The sequence below is a fragment of the Sciurus carolinensis genome, chromosome X, assembly GCF_902686445.1.
Source record: "Sciurus carolinensis chromosome X, mSciCar1.2, whole genome shotgun sequence".
NCBI classification, from domain to species: domain Eukaryota; kingdom Metazoa; phylum Chordata; class Mammalia; order Rodentia; family Sciuridae; genus Sciurus; species Sciurus carolinensis.
Window position 1 is genome coordinate 55143643 of NC_062232.1, and position 15567 is coordinate 55159209.

The 15567-nt window shown below is 39.0% G+C and overlaps 1 protein-coding gene across 1 annotated transcript; it reads left to right on the forward strand.

The window, feature by feature from the left end:
- The first annotated feature begins 1325 nt into the window (after nucleotides 1–1325).
- On the forward strand, nucleotides 1326–14564 carry LOC124971494 (exportin-T-like). The gene is given in 3 exon segments (XM_047535248.1): nucleotides 1326–1376; nucleotides 12567–12894; nucleotides 12897–14564. Coding segments are annotated over 3 exon segments (1482 nt in total). The 3' UTR covers nucleotides 14000–14564.
- The last annotated feature ends 1003 nt before the right edge of the window (nucleotides 14565–15567 follow it).

Below are 15567 nucleotides of genomic sequence, written 5' to 3' on the forward strand. Positions count from 1 at the left end.
GCAGTCAGTGTCTTCAGGGAAGGCCCGAGGTGTGGGAACAGCACACCCTTACCACCTCATTCCTGGGTCCTTCCTCATCCAGTGTCATCCACTTCTTGGGTTGACGGGGCTGGTCTCAGAGCCTCCCCATGCCCTCTCTCGTGCCAGGTCCCATCGTGGTGCGAATGGAGGTAATGAGTCTAGGCCTAGGGCCACTCTCCTTCCCTTCCCCTTCACTCTTCTTCCCCCATCCCAGGGAGCAGGCAGAGGAGAGCAACCACTCGACCAGGGGCCCCCTCACCAAAACACTCCTGATGGTCCCTGGCGAATGGTGTGTGCTCTGGGCCCTGCCGTGGACCAGAACCTGCAGGTTGACCGCCCTCACATCTTCTATTTGCTGTGGCATGAGTGCATCCCTCCGCGCTTTTGTTCCCTCCTCTGCCAAGGCGAACGCTTCCCTTTTGCTGCCTGTGGGCCACCACTTTCTCAAGGCTTCTCAGGGTCACCCTGGCAGTGCCTCTCCTCCATCTCCTGGGGTCCCTGCCAGGGTCTTCAATCCCATGATGTGAGGATGCACCCCCACTCAGGAAACCTTGCTTGTCCATTCTTGTCTTTCTGCTCCCTTGATCCAGCAGTCAATATCCAGCCCCACGGCTATTCCCTGTCTTCTGCCGCTTCAGGCTCAGTCTTCCTTGGAACTTGCTGACTGCAAGTTACTCATCGGGCTGTGCTGTAGCAGCGAGCACTAGGAATGGAGAGGGTCAGCCCCTGAGGGAGGCGCCTGTGGCTTTGTGGGGAGAGGATGCTACCATGTATCAGCACAGGCCAGGTGGCAGGTTGCAAGCTCATAGGCTTCGGGAGGTGCAGTTGTGCAGAGCCAACACCCTCAGGGACATCCATCCCCAAACCCTCTCTCCTTATTTCAGAATCCAAGGTGGTTCCATGCAGAGCTCCGACCTGCATAGCTCACACACCTGTGTGGGCCGAGAACGTAAACGTCCCTGGCATCCTGCATCTCTTGCTGAGAAATCACGGTGGCCCAGGGCTCCTCAGTTGTGTCCACTCCTCTTCTGTAGGAATGAAGGGCCTCCTTGTGAGCCACACGAGCGGACTTCAGGATCTTCCTCAGCCCTCAACTGGTTGGGCAATGTCCCTTCACTCCTCATGATGTCTCCACGGGGTTACAAGTCAACTTCTGGCACCGCCATCCCTGAGCAGTTTGTCCCCGCATACCATGCAGTTCTTCATCACCTCACCCACGAGGGAGAGAGTCTCCACTGGGATGCTTACCAAGTAGCCAAGGGTTAAAACATGGAACAATCAGAGGGGACCTCGTGCTAGAGATAATGCATGGCCCAAGTAGCCTTGAGGATGGCATGCCCTTTGTCATTCCCAAGGTGAGTGAGGCCACCCACACACCTGAGTTGATTGCCTTTCCTTGGACCACTCCTGGGAGCACTGGTTGGTAGTTCAGATGTTCCAGAAGTATAGAGGTCAATGCATGACTGGACGTGAAAGGTGGGTGTGGGGCAAGAGGGATGGAGGGGAAGTAGCTGGGTAGGCAGCGAGAGTCTTCGGGGATCCATGCAGGGCCCAGTGCCAGTAAGAGACAAGAAGGGAGAAAGCAGGGTGGGATAGGAATTCAGATGTAGTTTAACCCCAACAGAGAATCAGTCAGGCTGCTGTGAAGTCCCAGCCTGTAGCTGTCGGATAGAGTTGGCCACTTCCCTCAGCAATGGACCTCAGCCATGCTCTGTCACTGGCTGGGAGATGGTCAGAGAAAGCCTGGGCTTGGTGTAAAGTCCGTGTGGGGACCAGGGGAGTGGCATCTGGGGCTTTTCAATCCACTTTGCTCCCTACAGCCTGACACCTAAGAGACACATTTCCTTGGCCACCACTGGGAGGCTAGGTTCAAGGACAACTATAAGATCCTGTTTCAGGTGACTCTATGGTAGGACGTTCACTGTCATGGGGCATAGGGCGTCCAGCCAGTTCACGTGGGAAACGAGGGGGACTGACTTCAGGGCTTGTGAGGTTTGGGGCACTCAGATGGGGCTGTGCAGGATTTGCTTGGAAATCTGCTTCTTGACTCCAGGGAAGGGCTGGAGCTGGAGTTGCAGGCCTAGGAGTCCTTTCTTCCCTCAATCAGCATTCGTGGACGTGTTTCCTCCCGCCCAGTAACATCACCTGACATCTCCCTGGCGGTCGCCCTCCTAATCCCGTGCCCTCCACCCTCCTCAGAGGTCCCTCAGAGTCCTGAGATGTGCTTATCCTTCCCTTCCTTTCCTTGCACTGATTTTCTACACAGCTCCATAAGCCCAACGATACGTTCCCAGCAACACACGACTATCCACATGGGTCCTTCCACCTTCATGCACATGGAGCGATCCCTGTCCTGTCTGTCATCTCCCAAGGAATGTCTTGTAACTGAGATTCACGCCTGTTGTTGCATGAAGCAGGAGACTGTCTGTCATCGTTGCTCCATGGGATTCCACTGAACAAATACTCAGTTTGTTCTCATGCTGTGGTACTGATGTTCTATGAAGTCACTACAAGCCCTGAATTACCCACTTTGGAAACACTGCTCCTAGGAGAAACAGGGTCAAGTCCCTGCGATCCTCTCCATCCTCTCGTCTCAACGTTTTCATCCACTGATGGATGCATAACTTTGTTTCACATGTGATTCTGTCTAAAGACGCCTTGTTTGTTCTACAATGTGGATCCATCATCAGTGGCCTTGGGGCCACCGAGCCGCAACTGATGTCTGAACGCACTTTATCTCACACGCCTGTCATCTCCATCAGGCCCTCACAGCCATTTGGCACTCCAGAAATGCAGACAGCACTTGGGCACTGTGCTTGGCGCCCTGTTTCATGGGAAATCACCAACACTAAGCACAAAAGTGCCACATGGGCGGCACTGAAAGGAATGGGGAAAAGACACTTGCCTACACCTTAGGAAGGAAGAGCTCCCCCCTCTTGACCCCAGCTGGGAACACACTTGGCCTTTGAGTGACTCTCATTTTCCCCCGTCTTCCAAATGCCTGTTAATCATCCTGAAGTACCTACTATATTGATGTCAGGCTACAAATGAAGCTTAGCAAGTAGTCTACTTAGCAACTTGGAATCCAAAGTCGCATATAGGAGGACTGACTGCACCTCCACCTGTACATCCATTCTCCTGCTGATGGGCCTGTGGGGCTGTCGCACAGTGGGGTCACCAGCATTCTCTGCCTTGTTTCCTGCTATACATTAGCACCCACTCTCCGTGGCAGAGCTTTCCACTTTTGAGACCCTTAGTGCCTGGTGCAACCATGCAGTGTTGCCTAGATTTGTTGAACCTGGTCCTGAGCAGCATTGCTGTCTCACTCCCATGAGCCCTACAGGCCTGATTCACCGTGTGTGCCATATTACAAAATGGCCTGGAAGCTGCATCCACACCTGGGGGTGGAATCGTTGACTTATAGGTGGGGTCCAGGTCCAGCACTATTCGATCATGTTGGCTCTGTTTCCAGGTGGTTGTCCCTATTCACCCTCCTAACAGGGGGGTTTCACTGTTGCAGCTCATCTACATCCTCATCAATATTTGTTAATATCAAGCTACAAATGGTTGCCCACCTGGTGCACATGAAATATACCCTGTTGCTTTCAACGTGCAATCCCTTGGTTATTAAGGAGACTGAGCATCATTATCTGTGTATTGTCATTTTAGCTTTTCTTTTCAACGATGTGCCTTTTTACTGTCTTTTGCCCATTTCCCTATTAGTTGCACTCCTGTTTATTTGTTGGAGTTCTCCACATATTGTATATTTTAGTACTTTGATAATTTATGATGTCATAAATTTCTTCTAGTTTGTAGCTTGTCTTTATTCCCTTAAATATGATTTTTGTTGAAAATAAGCACTTTTTACTTGTCACTATATTTTATTATTAAAAACTTCAAGCATAAAGCGAAACTTTAAGAATTTTACAGATACTCATTACTTAGGTTCTACTGCTAATATTTTATTATTCTTGTTGTTACATGTCCATCCATCCCCTCTTCATCCACCAGTCTTATATTATTTTGGATGCATTTTAAGGTAAATGTCAGCCATCAAAGTACTTAATTTTAATGTACTGGAATTTTAAAATCTTTTTTATTTTTGTATTTGTATTAATTAGTTATACATATCTGTAGAATGTACTTTGATCATATATAATTGAGTATGGTTTCTATTCTTCTGGTTATACACGATGTAGAATCCTACTAGTTGTATTGTTATATATGTACATGAGGTAATAATGTCTGATTCATTCTACTATCCTTCCTATCCCCATACCCACTTCCCTCCCTTCAATCCCCTCTACCTAATCTAAAGTAACTCTATTCTTCCCTAGTCCCCCACCTCTTATTATGAATTAGCATCTGAATATCAGAGAAAACATCAGCCTTTGGTTTGAGGGATTGGATTATTTGGTTTAACATGATATTTTTCCAGCTCTATCTATTTATCAGCAAATGCCATAATTTCATTCTTCTTTAAGGCTGAGTAACATTCCATTGTATATATACCACATTTTCTTTATCCATTCATCTGTTGAAGGGTCATCTAAGTTGGTTCCATATCTTAGCTTTTGTGAATTGAACTGCTATGAACTGTGGTCACATCACTATCGTAAGCTGATTTTCAGTCCTTTGGATATAAACCAAGACATGGGATAACTGGGTCAAATGGTGGTTCCATTCCAAGTTTTCTGAGGAATCTCCATACTGCTTGCCATAATGATTGCACCAATTTGCATTCCCACCAGCAATGTATGAGTGCACCTCTTCCCCCACATTCTTGCCAATATTTATTGTTGTTTGTATTCTTGATAATTGCCATTCTGACTGGGGTGAGATGAAATCTTAGAGTAGTTTTGATTTGCATTTCTCTAATTGCTAAAGATATTGAACATTTCTTCATATATTTGTTGATTGATTATATTTCTTCTTCTGATTGGGTCATTTTTTTTGTTAAGGTTTTGAGTACTTTGTACATCCTGGAGATTAGTACTCTATCTGAGGTGCATGTGGGAAAGATTTTTCTCCCACTCTGTAGACTCTCTCTTCACATTATTGATTGTTTCCTTTGCTGAGAAGAAGCTTTAAAGTTTGAATCTGTCCCATTTATTTACTCTTTATTTACTTCTTGTGCTTTAGGAGTCGTATTAAGGAAGTCAGATCCTAAACTGACATGGTGAAGATATGGGCCTACTTTTTCTTCTATTAAGTACAGGGTCTGTGGTCTATTGCCTAAGTCTTTTATTCACTTTGAGTTGAGTTTTGTGCAGAGTGAGAGTTAGGGGTTTAATTTCATTGTGCTACATGTGGTAAAATCTTGCTTTGATGGTTGATTTTTGTTTGTTTTCTTTCTTGCTCTTGAAATCCCTCTTTAACTAAGGTCATGGATATATTCTTCTACAGCCTCTTCTTCAAATTTAGGTCTTGATCCTCTGGCAACTGGTTTAAACAGGAATGCATTTCATTTATTTCTCCAAGTTGATACCCAATTGTCCCCACACTCTATACTAAAAACCCATCCTTGGGCTGGAGGTGTGGCTCAGTGGTAGAGTGCTTACTTCTCAAATATGAAGCCCTGGGTTCAATTCCCAGCAAAACACACACATGTGCATGCACACACACACACACACAAATCCTCTTTCACCTGCTGTGTGATACCTTCTGTTATAAATTGTCCATATATGTAAGAATGTTTTTGGAAGTCTCAGTTGTTTTCTGTTTATCTATTTGCCTATCCTCTCTTCCCTTCCACCCAGAGTGTGTGTGTGTTTGTGTGTGTGTGTTACTAGGAGTTGAAACCAGGGCCTCAAACATGCTAGAAAATGTTCTACCATTGAACTACACCCCTAGCCCAATTTGTCTATTCTTAAGCCAATCTTATATCGTCTTAATTATAGTAACTTTAAAGTAAATCTTTAGCATCTTTTAGAATAAGTCCTCCCACCTTGTTCATCATGAGAAAATGTTGGCCAGTCTTGGCTGCTCGTACTTTCATATACATTCTAGAGTCAGTTTGTCACATCCCACAAATATCCTGTTGAGTTTTGATCCGGATTGCATTGAATCTATAGATTAATTTGGAGAGTACTTACATCTTTTTAAAATAGACTCTTCCAATCTAAGAACATGGAATATCCCTCCTTTCAGTTAGGCGTTTCAATAAAGTCTTATTATTTTCCCTGTAGAGGTCATGTGCATCTTTCATCAGATTTATTCTGATGTACTTTAAGTATATAATCATAAATTAAGTTTAAAATTGTTGTTTTCTATGTGTTCATGATATTTAGAAATAAAATGATTTCTGTATATTTATGCTATCCAACAACTTTTATAAATACTCTTATTAATTCTTGTAATTTGTAGATTTGTTTGTCTTTTCTATGGATAGGATCAGTTGAAACACAAGTAGTGAGAGATGTTCCTTTATTTTCAAAACCTTTCCCAATTATTTTTCTTGCCCTACATGTTATCTGGGTGCTTCATTATAATGTGTAATACAATTGATAAGACCAATCATCCTGGTTTTATTCCTGATGTTAAATAAATCTTTTTCAACATATGTCCATTAAATATGATACTTCCTGTAATTTCTTTGTAGATTCCTTTATCAGTTTGAGATAATTCCTTTCTATTACTTGTTTCTTAAAGTTGTTTAAAATCATCAAGTTTCCCTCATATTTTTAGTGCCTAATAAAGTCTGTAATGACATCCTCCTTTTCATCATGATTTTGGAATTTCATTCCATTTTTCTCTTTTCTTTGTTAGTCTATTCAGAAATTTAGCAATTTTATTAATCTTTCCTTTTCAAATAACCAGCAGTAATCATTGATTTTATCTGTTGTTTGTTTTCACTCTGATTATCAGATTTATTTTTATTATTTAGTATCTTCTGCTTGCTTTGTATTAACTCACTCTGATATTTTAGTTTCTTAAGATGAAAACTTAAATCATTGATTTGAGGCTTTATTTCTTTTGTAATTATAAGTATTCAGTGCTAAATTCCACCATAAATACTGTTTAAGCTGCATGCCACAAATTTGTAATGTTGTGTTTTCATTTTCATTTGTTAAAAATAATTTCTCTTTTCTTGTTATGTCTGCTTTTACTCATGGTTCATTAATAATAACAATAATAATAATAATGATAATTTACAAACACTTGGAGATTTCCCATGTATTATTCTGTTACTGATGTATACTTTAATTACATTTTGGTCAAAGAACATACTTTATATGATTTTAATCATTTTAAAAATAAGGTTTAAGTTTTGTTTTGTGGACTAGATATGTCCATCTTGGTAAAATGACCTATCTATACTTGCAAAGAATGTTTATTCTGGTGTTGATGATCAGAGTTCTATAAATGTCAAAAAGATAAAATTGGTTGATATTGTTGATAAAATCTTCTATACCATTACTGATTTTCTGTCTACTTATTTTATGGTCACTGAGAAGACTGTTAAAGGCTCCAAGTATAATTGTAGAATTGACTACTGCTTTTAGGTGTATTAGTTTGGTTTAAGTATTTTGAAGCTTTGTTTTTGAGTGTACATTAATTTTGAATTTTAATATTTTATTGGTGAATTAAATCCTTTGGAGGGGTACTGGGTATTGAACCCAGGGATGCTTTACCACTAAACTACATCTCCAGTCCTTTTTATTTTATTTATTTATTTTTTAGTTTAGCAATAAGGTCTCACTAAGTTGCTGAGAGTCTTCCAAAGTTGCTGGACTGGTCTTGAACTTGCAATCTTCCTGCCTGAGCCTTCATCTCATCTTTTGTAATATCCTTTTTATCTCAGGTAGTATTACTGAAGTCTACTTTCTCAAATATCTTTATAACCACTTTGATTTTCTTCAGATTGTTGTTTTCATCCTATATTTTTCTTTTCCTTTTACATTTAACCTTTCTATAATATTATATTTAATGTGGGTTTCCTATAGAGAGAATATAATTTAATTTTTCTTTTTTGTACAATTGATAAATTCTGGTTTTAATTGATGTATGTAGTCTGTTTGCATTTAATGTGGTTATTGATATGGATTAATGCTACCATGTTGCTATTGTCTTTCTTATCGCCTCTTTGTCTCAGTAAATGAAATTAATTCATCATATTAACAAAATAAAGAGAAACACCTCAATAGATATATAAAAAGCTTCTGACAAATTTCATCATCGATTCATGATTAAAGAAAACTTCTAGAACACTTGGAATTAAAGAAGACTTTCAATTCAGTGCATCTGTGAAAACTACAGATGACATATTATTGGTGAAAGAATAAGTATTTTTCTTCATGATAGGAAATAAAACTAGCATGTCCACTATGACCACTCCTATTCAATATAATATTAGTGGTCCTAGCCATACAATAAGACATGAAAAAATAGAACAAAGTCACCTAGTTTAATGGTTTGGATGAAAGGTAACCCCCAAAAGCTCACGTGTAAGGCAATGCAAGGAGGTTTGAAGGAGAAATGATTGGGCTACAGCCTTAACATAATCAGTGAATTAATCCCTGATGGGGTAACTAGAGGCAGGTGGGATGTGACCAGAGGAAGAGGTTCATTGGGGGCTTGGCTATGAGGTATATATTTTGTATCTGGAGCATGGAGTCTCTCTCTGCTTCCTGATCACCAGGGTGAGCTGTTTCCCTCTGCCACTCTTTTTCCATGATGTTCTACCTCACCCCAAGTCCCTAGGAATGGAGCCTGCTATCTATGGATTGAGACCTCTGAAACCTTAAGCCTCAAAATAAACTTTTCCTCCTCTACAACTGTTTTGGTCACAGTAGCAAAGAAAGCTGACTAAAGCATATAGATTAGAAATGAGATGGCTGGAGTTGTAGCTCAGTGGTAGAGCACTTTCCTAGCATGTGTGAGGCACTGGGTTTGATCCTCAGCACCACATAAAAATAAATAAATAAAACAAAGATATTGTGTCCCTCTACAAAAAAGAAATAAGAAGTAAAGAACTATAATTACAGGCAGAAAATGTCTATGTAGAAAATATAAAATACTCTTTTTTTTTTTTTTTTTTTTTTTGCGGTGCTGGGGATGGAGTCCAGGGCCCTAGTACTTGTAAGGCAAGCACTTTACCAACTGAACTATCCCCCCAGCCCAATATAAAATATTCTAAAAAAAGATACCAGAACCCATAAGTGAGTTTATCAAGTACTAAGAAGCAAGGTTGAAATACAAAAGATGACTATATACTATCAGTTAATGACTAGCTATTGAAATTTTAAAAAACAACATTTTGGGGCTGAGCACATAGCTCAGCAGTCAAGTGCTTGCCTAGTTTGAAAGAAAGCAACATTATCAGTAGCAAAAATAAATAAATAAAATAATTAAAAATTAATCTAATAACATATACAAAATCAGTATGATCAAAACTGCAAAACACTAATGCAAGAAGTCAACAAACACCTAAATTAATGGAGAGATCTACTGGATACATGTGTTGGAAGACAGAATATTGCTAGCAAGTTAGTTTTCCCAAATTGATTTATATATTCAAAGAAATTCCAATAAACTCCCAGCAGTAACTGACTTGTTGACTTGTAATTTACACAGATAAACAAAGGAAGTAGAACAACCAAAATCATTTTAAAAAGGAAAAATAGAGTTGGAAGAATCACACTTTCTGATTTCTAGGCTCATTCTACAACAAATATAATCAAAACAATTTGGAATTACCCAAAGGGTAGACACAGATCAATGGAACAGAATAGAGAGTTGAGAAATGCACTCATATTGATATGGTGAACTGGGTTTCAAAGAGGAAAAATGTTCAATGGAGACAAAACAGTCCTTTCAACAAATTTTGCTGCTATAATTGGACATCCAAATGAAAAAGAAAGAATGTTGAATCATAACTGCATTAGTCATTTTTCCATTAATATAACAAATAACTTACATAATCAATATATAATGAGTAAAATTATTTTGGTTCAAAGTTTTAGAGGGCTTTTTTTCCCAAAGTTTTAGAGGTTTAAGCCTATGATCTCTTGGACCCATTACTTTGACCTTTTAGGGTAACACATCATGACAGGAGTCCAAAGTGGAGTAAAATTGCTCCTGATGGCTAGAAATTAAGAGAGGAAGAGGAAGAGGAAGTGCCTGGGATTCTACAGTCCCCTATGCAGGCATGTTCCAAATGATCCACAGTCCTCCTACTAAACCCCACCTCTTAAAGTTTCCACCACCTCCCAGTAGCATCAAGCTGGGGACCAAGCTGTTAACACATGGACCTTGGGCAACACATAAGATCCAAACTATAACAATACCTTACACATTGTACAAATTGTGATAGATCTTCTCAAAAAATTATTCTCAAAAAAGTGACTCAGATAGAGGTTCAGCTGATGTATCTCAGATAACACCCAAAACCTGATGACTTCCCAATTAAAGCAGTCACGGAGTTTTTATAGGTTAAGGAAATATTGAGTCCATATCTTTGTAGTTTTAGCAGGGACAGTATTTTTCTTTCTTTTCATTTGCTTTTTAAATTTTTTTTTATTTTAATATTTTTAACCTTTAACCAGAACTTGCCATTAGAGATTGTTGTGATTTTGCGCCTCTTGCTCAGGATGATTAATGCAGTCCTAATAACAATCAGAACAGTCACTGTAGCTTGGTGGTTACCCAAGGTTCACAGAGAAGGCAAGGAAAGAAAGAAAAAATGGAGAGAGAGAGAGAGAGAGTAATAAAAGGGAAAGACAAGACTTTGGGCCTTGTATTTTATTTGTATTAGGTTTTTTCATCCCAAAGTTAAGACTTAAAGTTATAAAACTTCTAGAAGAAAAGCACTGGAAAGTCTTAGTGAATTTAAGTTAGGCATATATTTCATTTTCTTTTTTCTTTTTTGTAGTACTGGGGATTGAACCCAGGGGCACTATACCACAGAGCTATGTCCTCAACCCTTTTAATAATTTTGTTCTAAGACAAGATCTCAGTAAGTTGCTGAGCCTGGCCTCAAACTTGAGATCCTCCTGCCTCAGTCTCCCAAGTTGCTGGGATTACAGGCATGCAGCAGGATACCTGCCTATAATAAATGTTTTTCTTTTTCTTTTATTTTCAGTGCTGGGGATCAAACCCAGGGCCTCATGCATGTTAAGGAAGCACTTCATCACTGAGCCACATCCAAAGTTCTTAGGAAAATATCTCTAGGATAGAATACCAAAGCATGATTCCAAAAGAAAAAAATGATAAAATGTACTTCATCACAATGAAAATCTTATTTTTCAAAATACATTAATAAGAATATGGAGGTGAAGATAAGACTTCCAGAATTTCAGACTGATGATTTCTGCAGATCTTTTAAAATCAATAATAGGGGTGTGACCCAATGGCAGAGCACACACTTAGCATGTTCACTCTCCTGGGTTTAATCACTGCCACCAAAAACCAAATTGAATTTAAAATTTTAAAGGCAATAATAAAACTTGGAAATCATCAAAGAATAACTATCTTTGGAACTCTGAATTAGCAAAGTAACACAAAAAGTTGAAAAATGTTTGTGAAGGAAAATAATAATCAATAAGAATAATGAGGCCTATGTCCTTTTAACTTGAAGATGCTCCTACCTCCATGGCAGAGTAATCTTACAGATAGCATTGCTGCTACTAGACAGGTTGATAGAATTTGGCAGACTGAAGAAATGCCCTATCCCTAGAGTATTGTAGAAGACAACAGTGCTTCTTGGAAAACATCAGAGAATGCCAGCATATCCCTTTCTAAGACTGCAATACTAACTGGAACAAGTAAACAACAGTCAAAATTTTAAAGGGAAATATGAAAAATGAGCTAGGCACAAGAAACTTTTGGAAAAACTTCACCATATCCCTGGGTATCTGGAATGCTCTACAAATGCACAGGGTTCTGTGCATACTCAGAAGGATGGAGAGAGTTCCATTACCTAATTGTTCTTCTATGAATGTGAGTACCTGTGAAAGAAGTAAGTGAAGACTGACACAGATTTGTAAACTGCCTAAATTTTGAAAGAATAACCCAACTTGCACACAGATTACCTTGGGAGAAAGTGGAAAACTTACTAACTCAATATTCCTCAGGAGAAACTGTGAACAATCATTGACTTACCACCCACCTACAGTAACCCAGGACATTCCCTAGAAAGTCAGAAACAAAAATGAAAACAAGAATACAAACTGAGCAGAGACTTCAATGACATACAAAATGGGGGAAATGACTCTAAATAATTAGTTCAAGGATTGTCTCCAAATATGCAAACAAACAGACAAAACCATAGACTCTGTGGGTGGAGTTCCTATAACATATTGTTAAAACATATAGTTTTCTACAAAAATTATAAGTAAAGAAAAAAGAAAGTTTACCATACAAGAGAAAAAAAGAGTCAAGATAAACTGATCCTAATAGATAGAAGATGTAGGATTTATAAGTTAGAGACTTTAAATCAGCTATTATCTATTGTTTAAAGAACTAAAGGAAACATGCTTAAAGAATTAAAGAAAAATGTTTCAAAAATGACTCACCAAATGGAGAATTAACAAAGACATAAGAAGTTATTTTTAACATCAGGAGTCAGTTCCTATCAGCATACATCGGTGACATTGGAGTTCTTTGAAACTGTTGTTAGATATGAAAAGTTTTTCACAGTTGAACCTCAACACATTCCATGTGTATTAATGGCTTTCTTAGATCACAGGGGTCTGCGGCATTCCAGCGCTAAAGTTCGGAGCAGAACTGCTTACCTGTTTTCTAGATTTGTCAAATCTCTCAATAAACAAATGAATCCTTTCATTGAAGATATTTTGAATAGAATACAAGATTTATTAGCCCTTTCTCCACCTGAGAATGGTTACCAGTCCTTGTTGAGCAGTGATGATCAACTCTTTATGAGACAGCTGGAGTGCTGATTGTTAATAGTGAATACCCAGCAGAAAGGAAGCAAGCCTTAATGAGGAATCTATTGACTCCACTAATGGAGAAGTTTAAAATTCTGTTAGAAAAATTGATGCTGGCACAAGATGAAGAAAGGCAGGCAACTCTAGCTGACTGTCTCAACCATGCTGTTGGATTTGCCAGTCGAACCAGCAAAGCTTTCAGCAACAAGCAGACTGTGAAACAGTGTGGCTGCTCTGAAGTTTATCTGGACTGTTTACAGACATTCTTGCCAGCCCTCAGTTGTCCCTTACAAAAAGATATTCTCAGAAGTGGAGTTCGCACTTTCCTTCATCGAATGATCATTTGCCTAGAGGAAGAAGTTCTTCCATTTATCCCATCTGCCTCAGAACACATGCTCAAAGACTGTGAAGCAAAAGACCTCCAGGAGTTCATTCCTCTAATCAACCAGATTACGGCCAAATTTAAGATACAGGTATCCCCATTTTTACAACAGATGTTCATGCCCTTGCTCCATGCAATTTTTGAAGTGCTACTTCGACCTGCTGAAGAGAATGACCAGTCTGCTGCTTTAGAGAAGCAAATGTTGCGGAGAAGTTACTTTGCCTTCCTGCAAACAGTCACAGGCAGCGGAATGAGCGAAGTTATAGCAAATCAAGGTGCAGAGAATGTAGAACAAGTGCTTATTACCATTATCCAAGGAGCAGTTGAATATCCAGATCCAATTGCTCAGAAAACATGTTTTATCATCCTCTCAAAGTTGGTAGAACTCTGGGGAGGTAAAGATGGACCAGTGGGATTTGCTGATTTTGTTTATAAGCACATTGTCCCTGCATGTTTCCTAGCACCTTTAAAACAAACCTTTGACCTAGCTGATGCACAAACAGTATTGGCTCTCTCTGAGTGTGCTGTGACACTGAAAACCATTCATCTCAAACGGGGCCCAGAATGTGTTCAGTATCTTCAACAAGAATACCTGTCCTTGCAGGTAGCTCCAGAAATAATTCAGGAGTTTTGTCAAGCGCTTCAGCAGCCTGATGCTAAAGTTTTTAAAAATTACCTAAAGGTGTTCTTCCAGAGAGCAAAGCCCTAAGGACTGGATTTCCCTTTGCCTACTTCATGATCAGGAATTCCAGTTAATAATTTATAAAGAAGCAATTTTTGTGTGCCATTCACACTGTCTTTTTTAACATTGTTTTGAACTTATTGCATATATGTATTAGAATTTTTCTGTAAAATGGGTGTAATTTTCCCTACATACAGGTATGTGACAACAAGAGAAGTTGCTTGCATGCCAGCTCAAATTGTTCTATATAAAAATGCTGTTAAAAGACAGCAGAGTTATGCCTCTTAATTTTTTTCTTTATTTGAAACTTTAAGTCCTTTCTTTATGAAGACCGTAGCAGTGGAAAACAGTGTAATTTTCTTAAAAATTGATGAAAATGTTTAAAATTTTTAGTTTTATGTGTGCAGACACATAAAGTATGGGGGGAATACAACAGTCAAAACTAATTTTTTGTAGATAGCCATTACGTTTCTTTAAACTGTTTCAATGCCAATGTGTATTCTACAAGAGAATGGGTTCATAAATTAATTGATTGAAAAGTAGGTGCCGGTGTTATACATTTTTTATAAAATAAAAAAAAATAAATTTTATGTAGTGAAATCTAAAAAAAAAAAAAAAAAAAGAAGTTATTTTTGAGCCAGACATAGTGGTACACAGTTGTGATTCCAAAGACTCAGGAAGCTGAGGCAGGAGGAACACAAGTTTGAGGTCAGCCTCAGAAACTTATTGAGACCCTAAGCAACTTAGCAAGATCCTGTCTCAAAAATTAAAAATGGCTGGGGAGGTACTTCACTGGTAAAGCATCCCTGGGTTCAATCCCCAGTATAAAAAAATTAATATAAATAAACTTTTTTACATCTTCCATGCTATGGAACCAAAATTCAGGTGTTGAAACTTAATGGTCAATGTGATGTTAAGAGGTGGGGTTCTTTAAGATGTGATTGGAACACAAGGACTCCTTCCCTTGTGAATGGGTTTAAGGTCCTTATAAAAGAGGTTTCATGCAGAACTCTGACTACTTGCTCTCTTGCCCTTATGATTTCTGCCATATAAGGAAACAGTGTTCCATCTTTTTATAGGGGGTAGCCTCACCAGATAACCACATCTGCTGGCACCTTGGTCTTTGACCTCCCAGACTACAAAATTGTAAGAAAATGAATTTGTTTCTTATAAACAACCCGGTCTCAGGATTTTGTTATAGCAGTACAAATGAGCCAAGACTGAGTTAAAGGCACTGTATAAGACAATTATTATTAAACAGTATTGTTGGGCTTATACTGTATAATGAAGTGTGTTGCCTGATAATATTGGCACAAACAGATTGGGAACTAAGAGAGGTATATTGAAACAAAGTTTCTATGTACAAATGGAATTAAATTTGTATTAATCTGAAATTGTTTTAATTAGGATGCTGATTGTTATCTCTAGAGAAAGCTCTTTTTTTTCTTTATCTCTCCACTCTCACCCTTTTTTGTACTGGGGACTAAACACAAGGACACTTTACCACTGAGTGACATTTCCAGTCCTTTTTCAAATTTTTAAAAAAATTTTGCAACAGGTCATGTGAAGCTCCCAAGGGTCTTGCTAAATTGCTG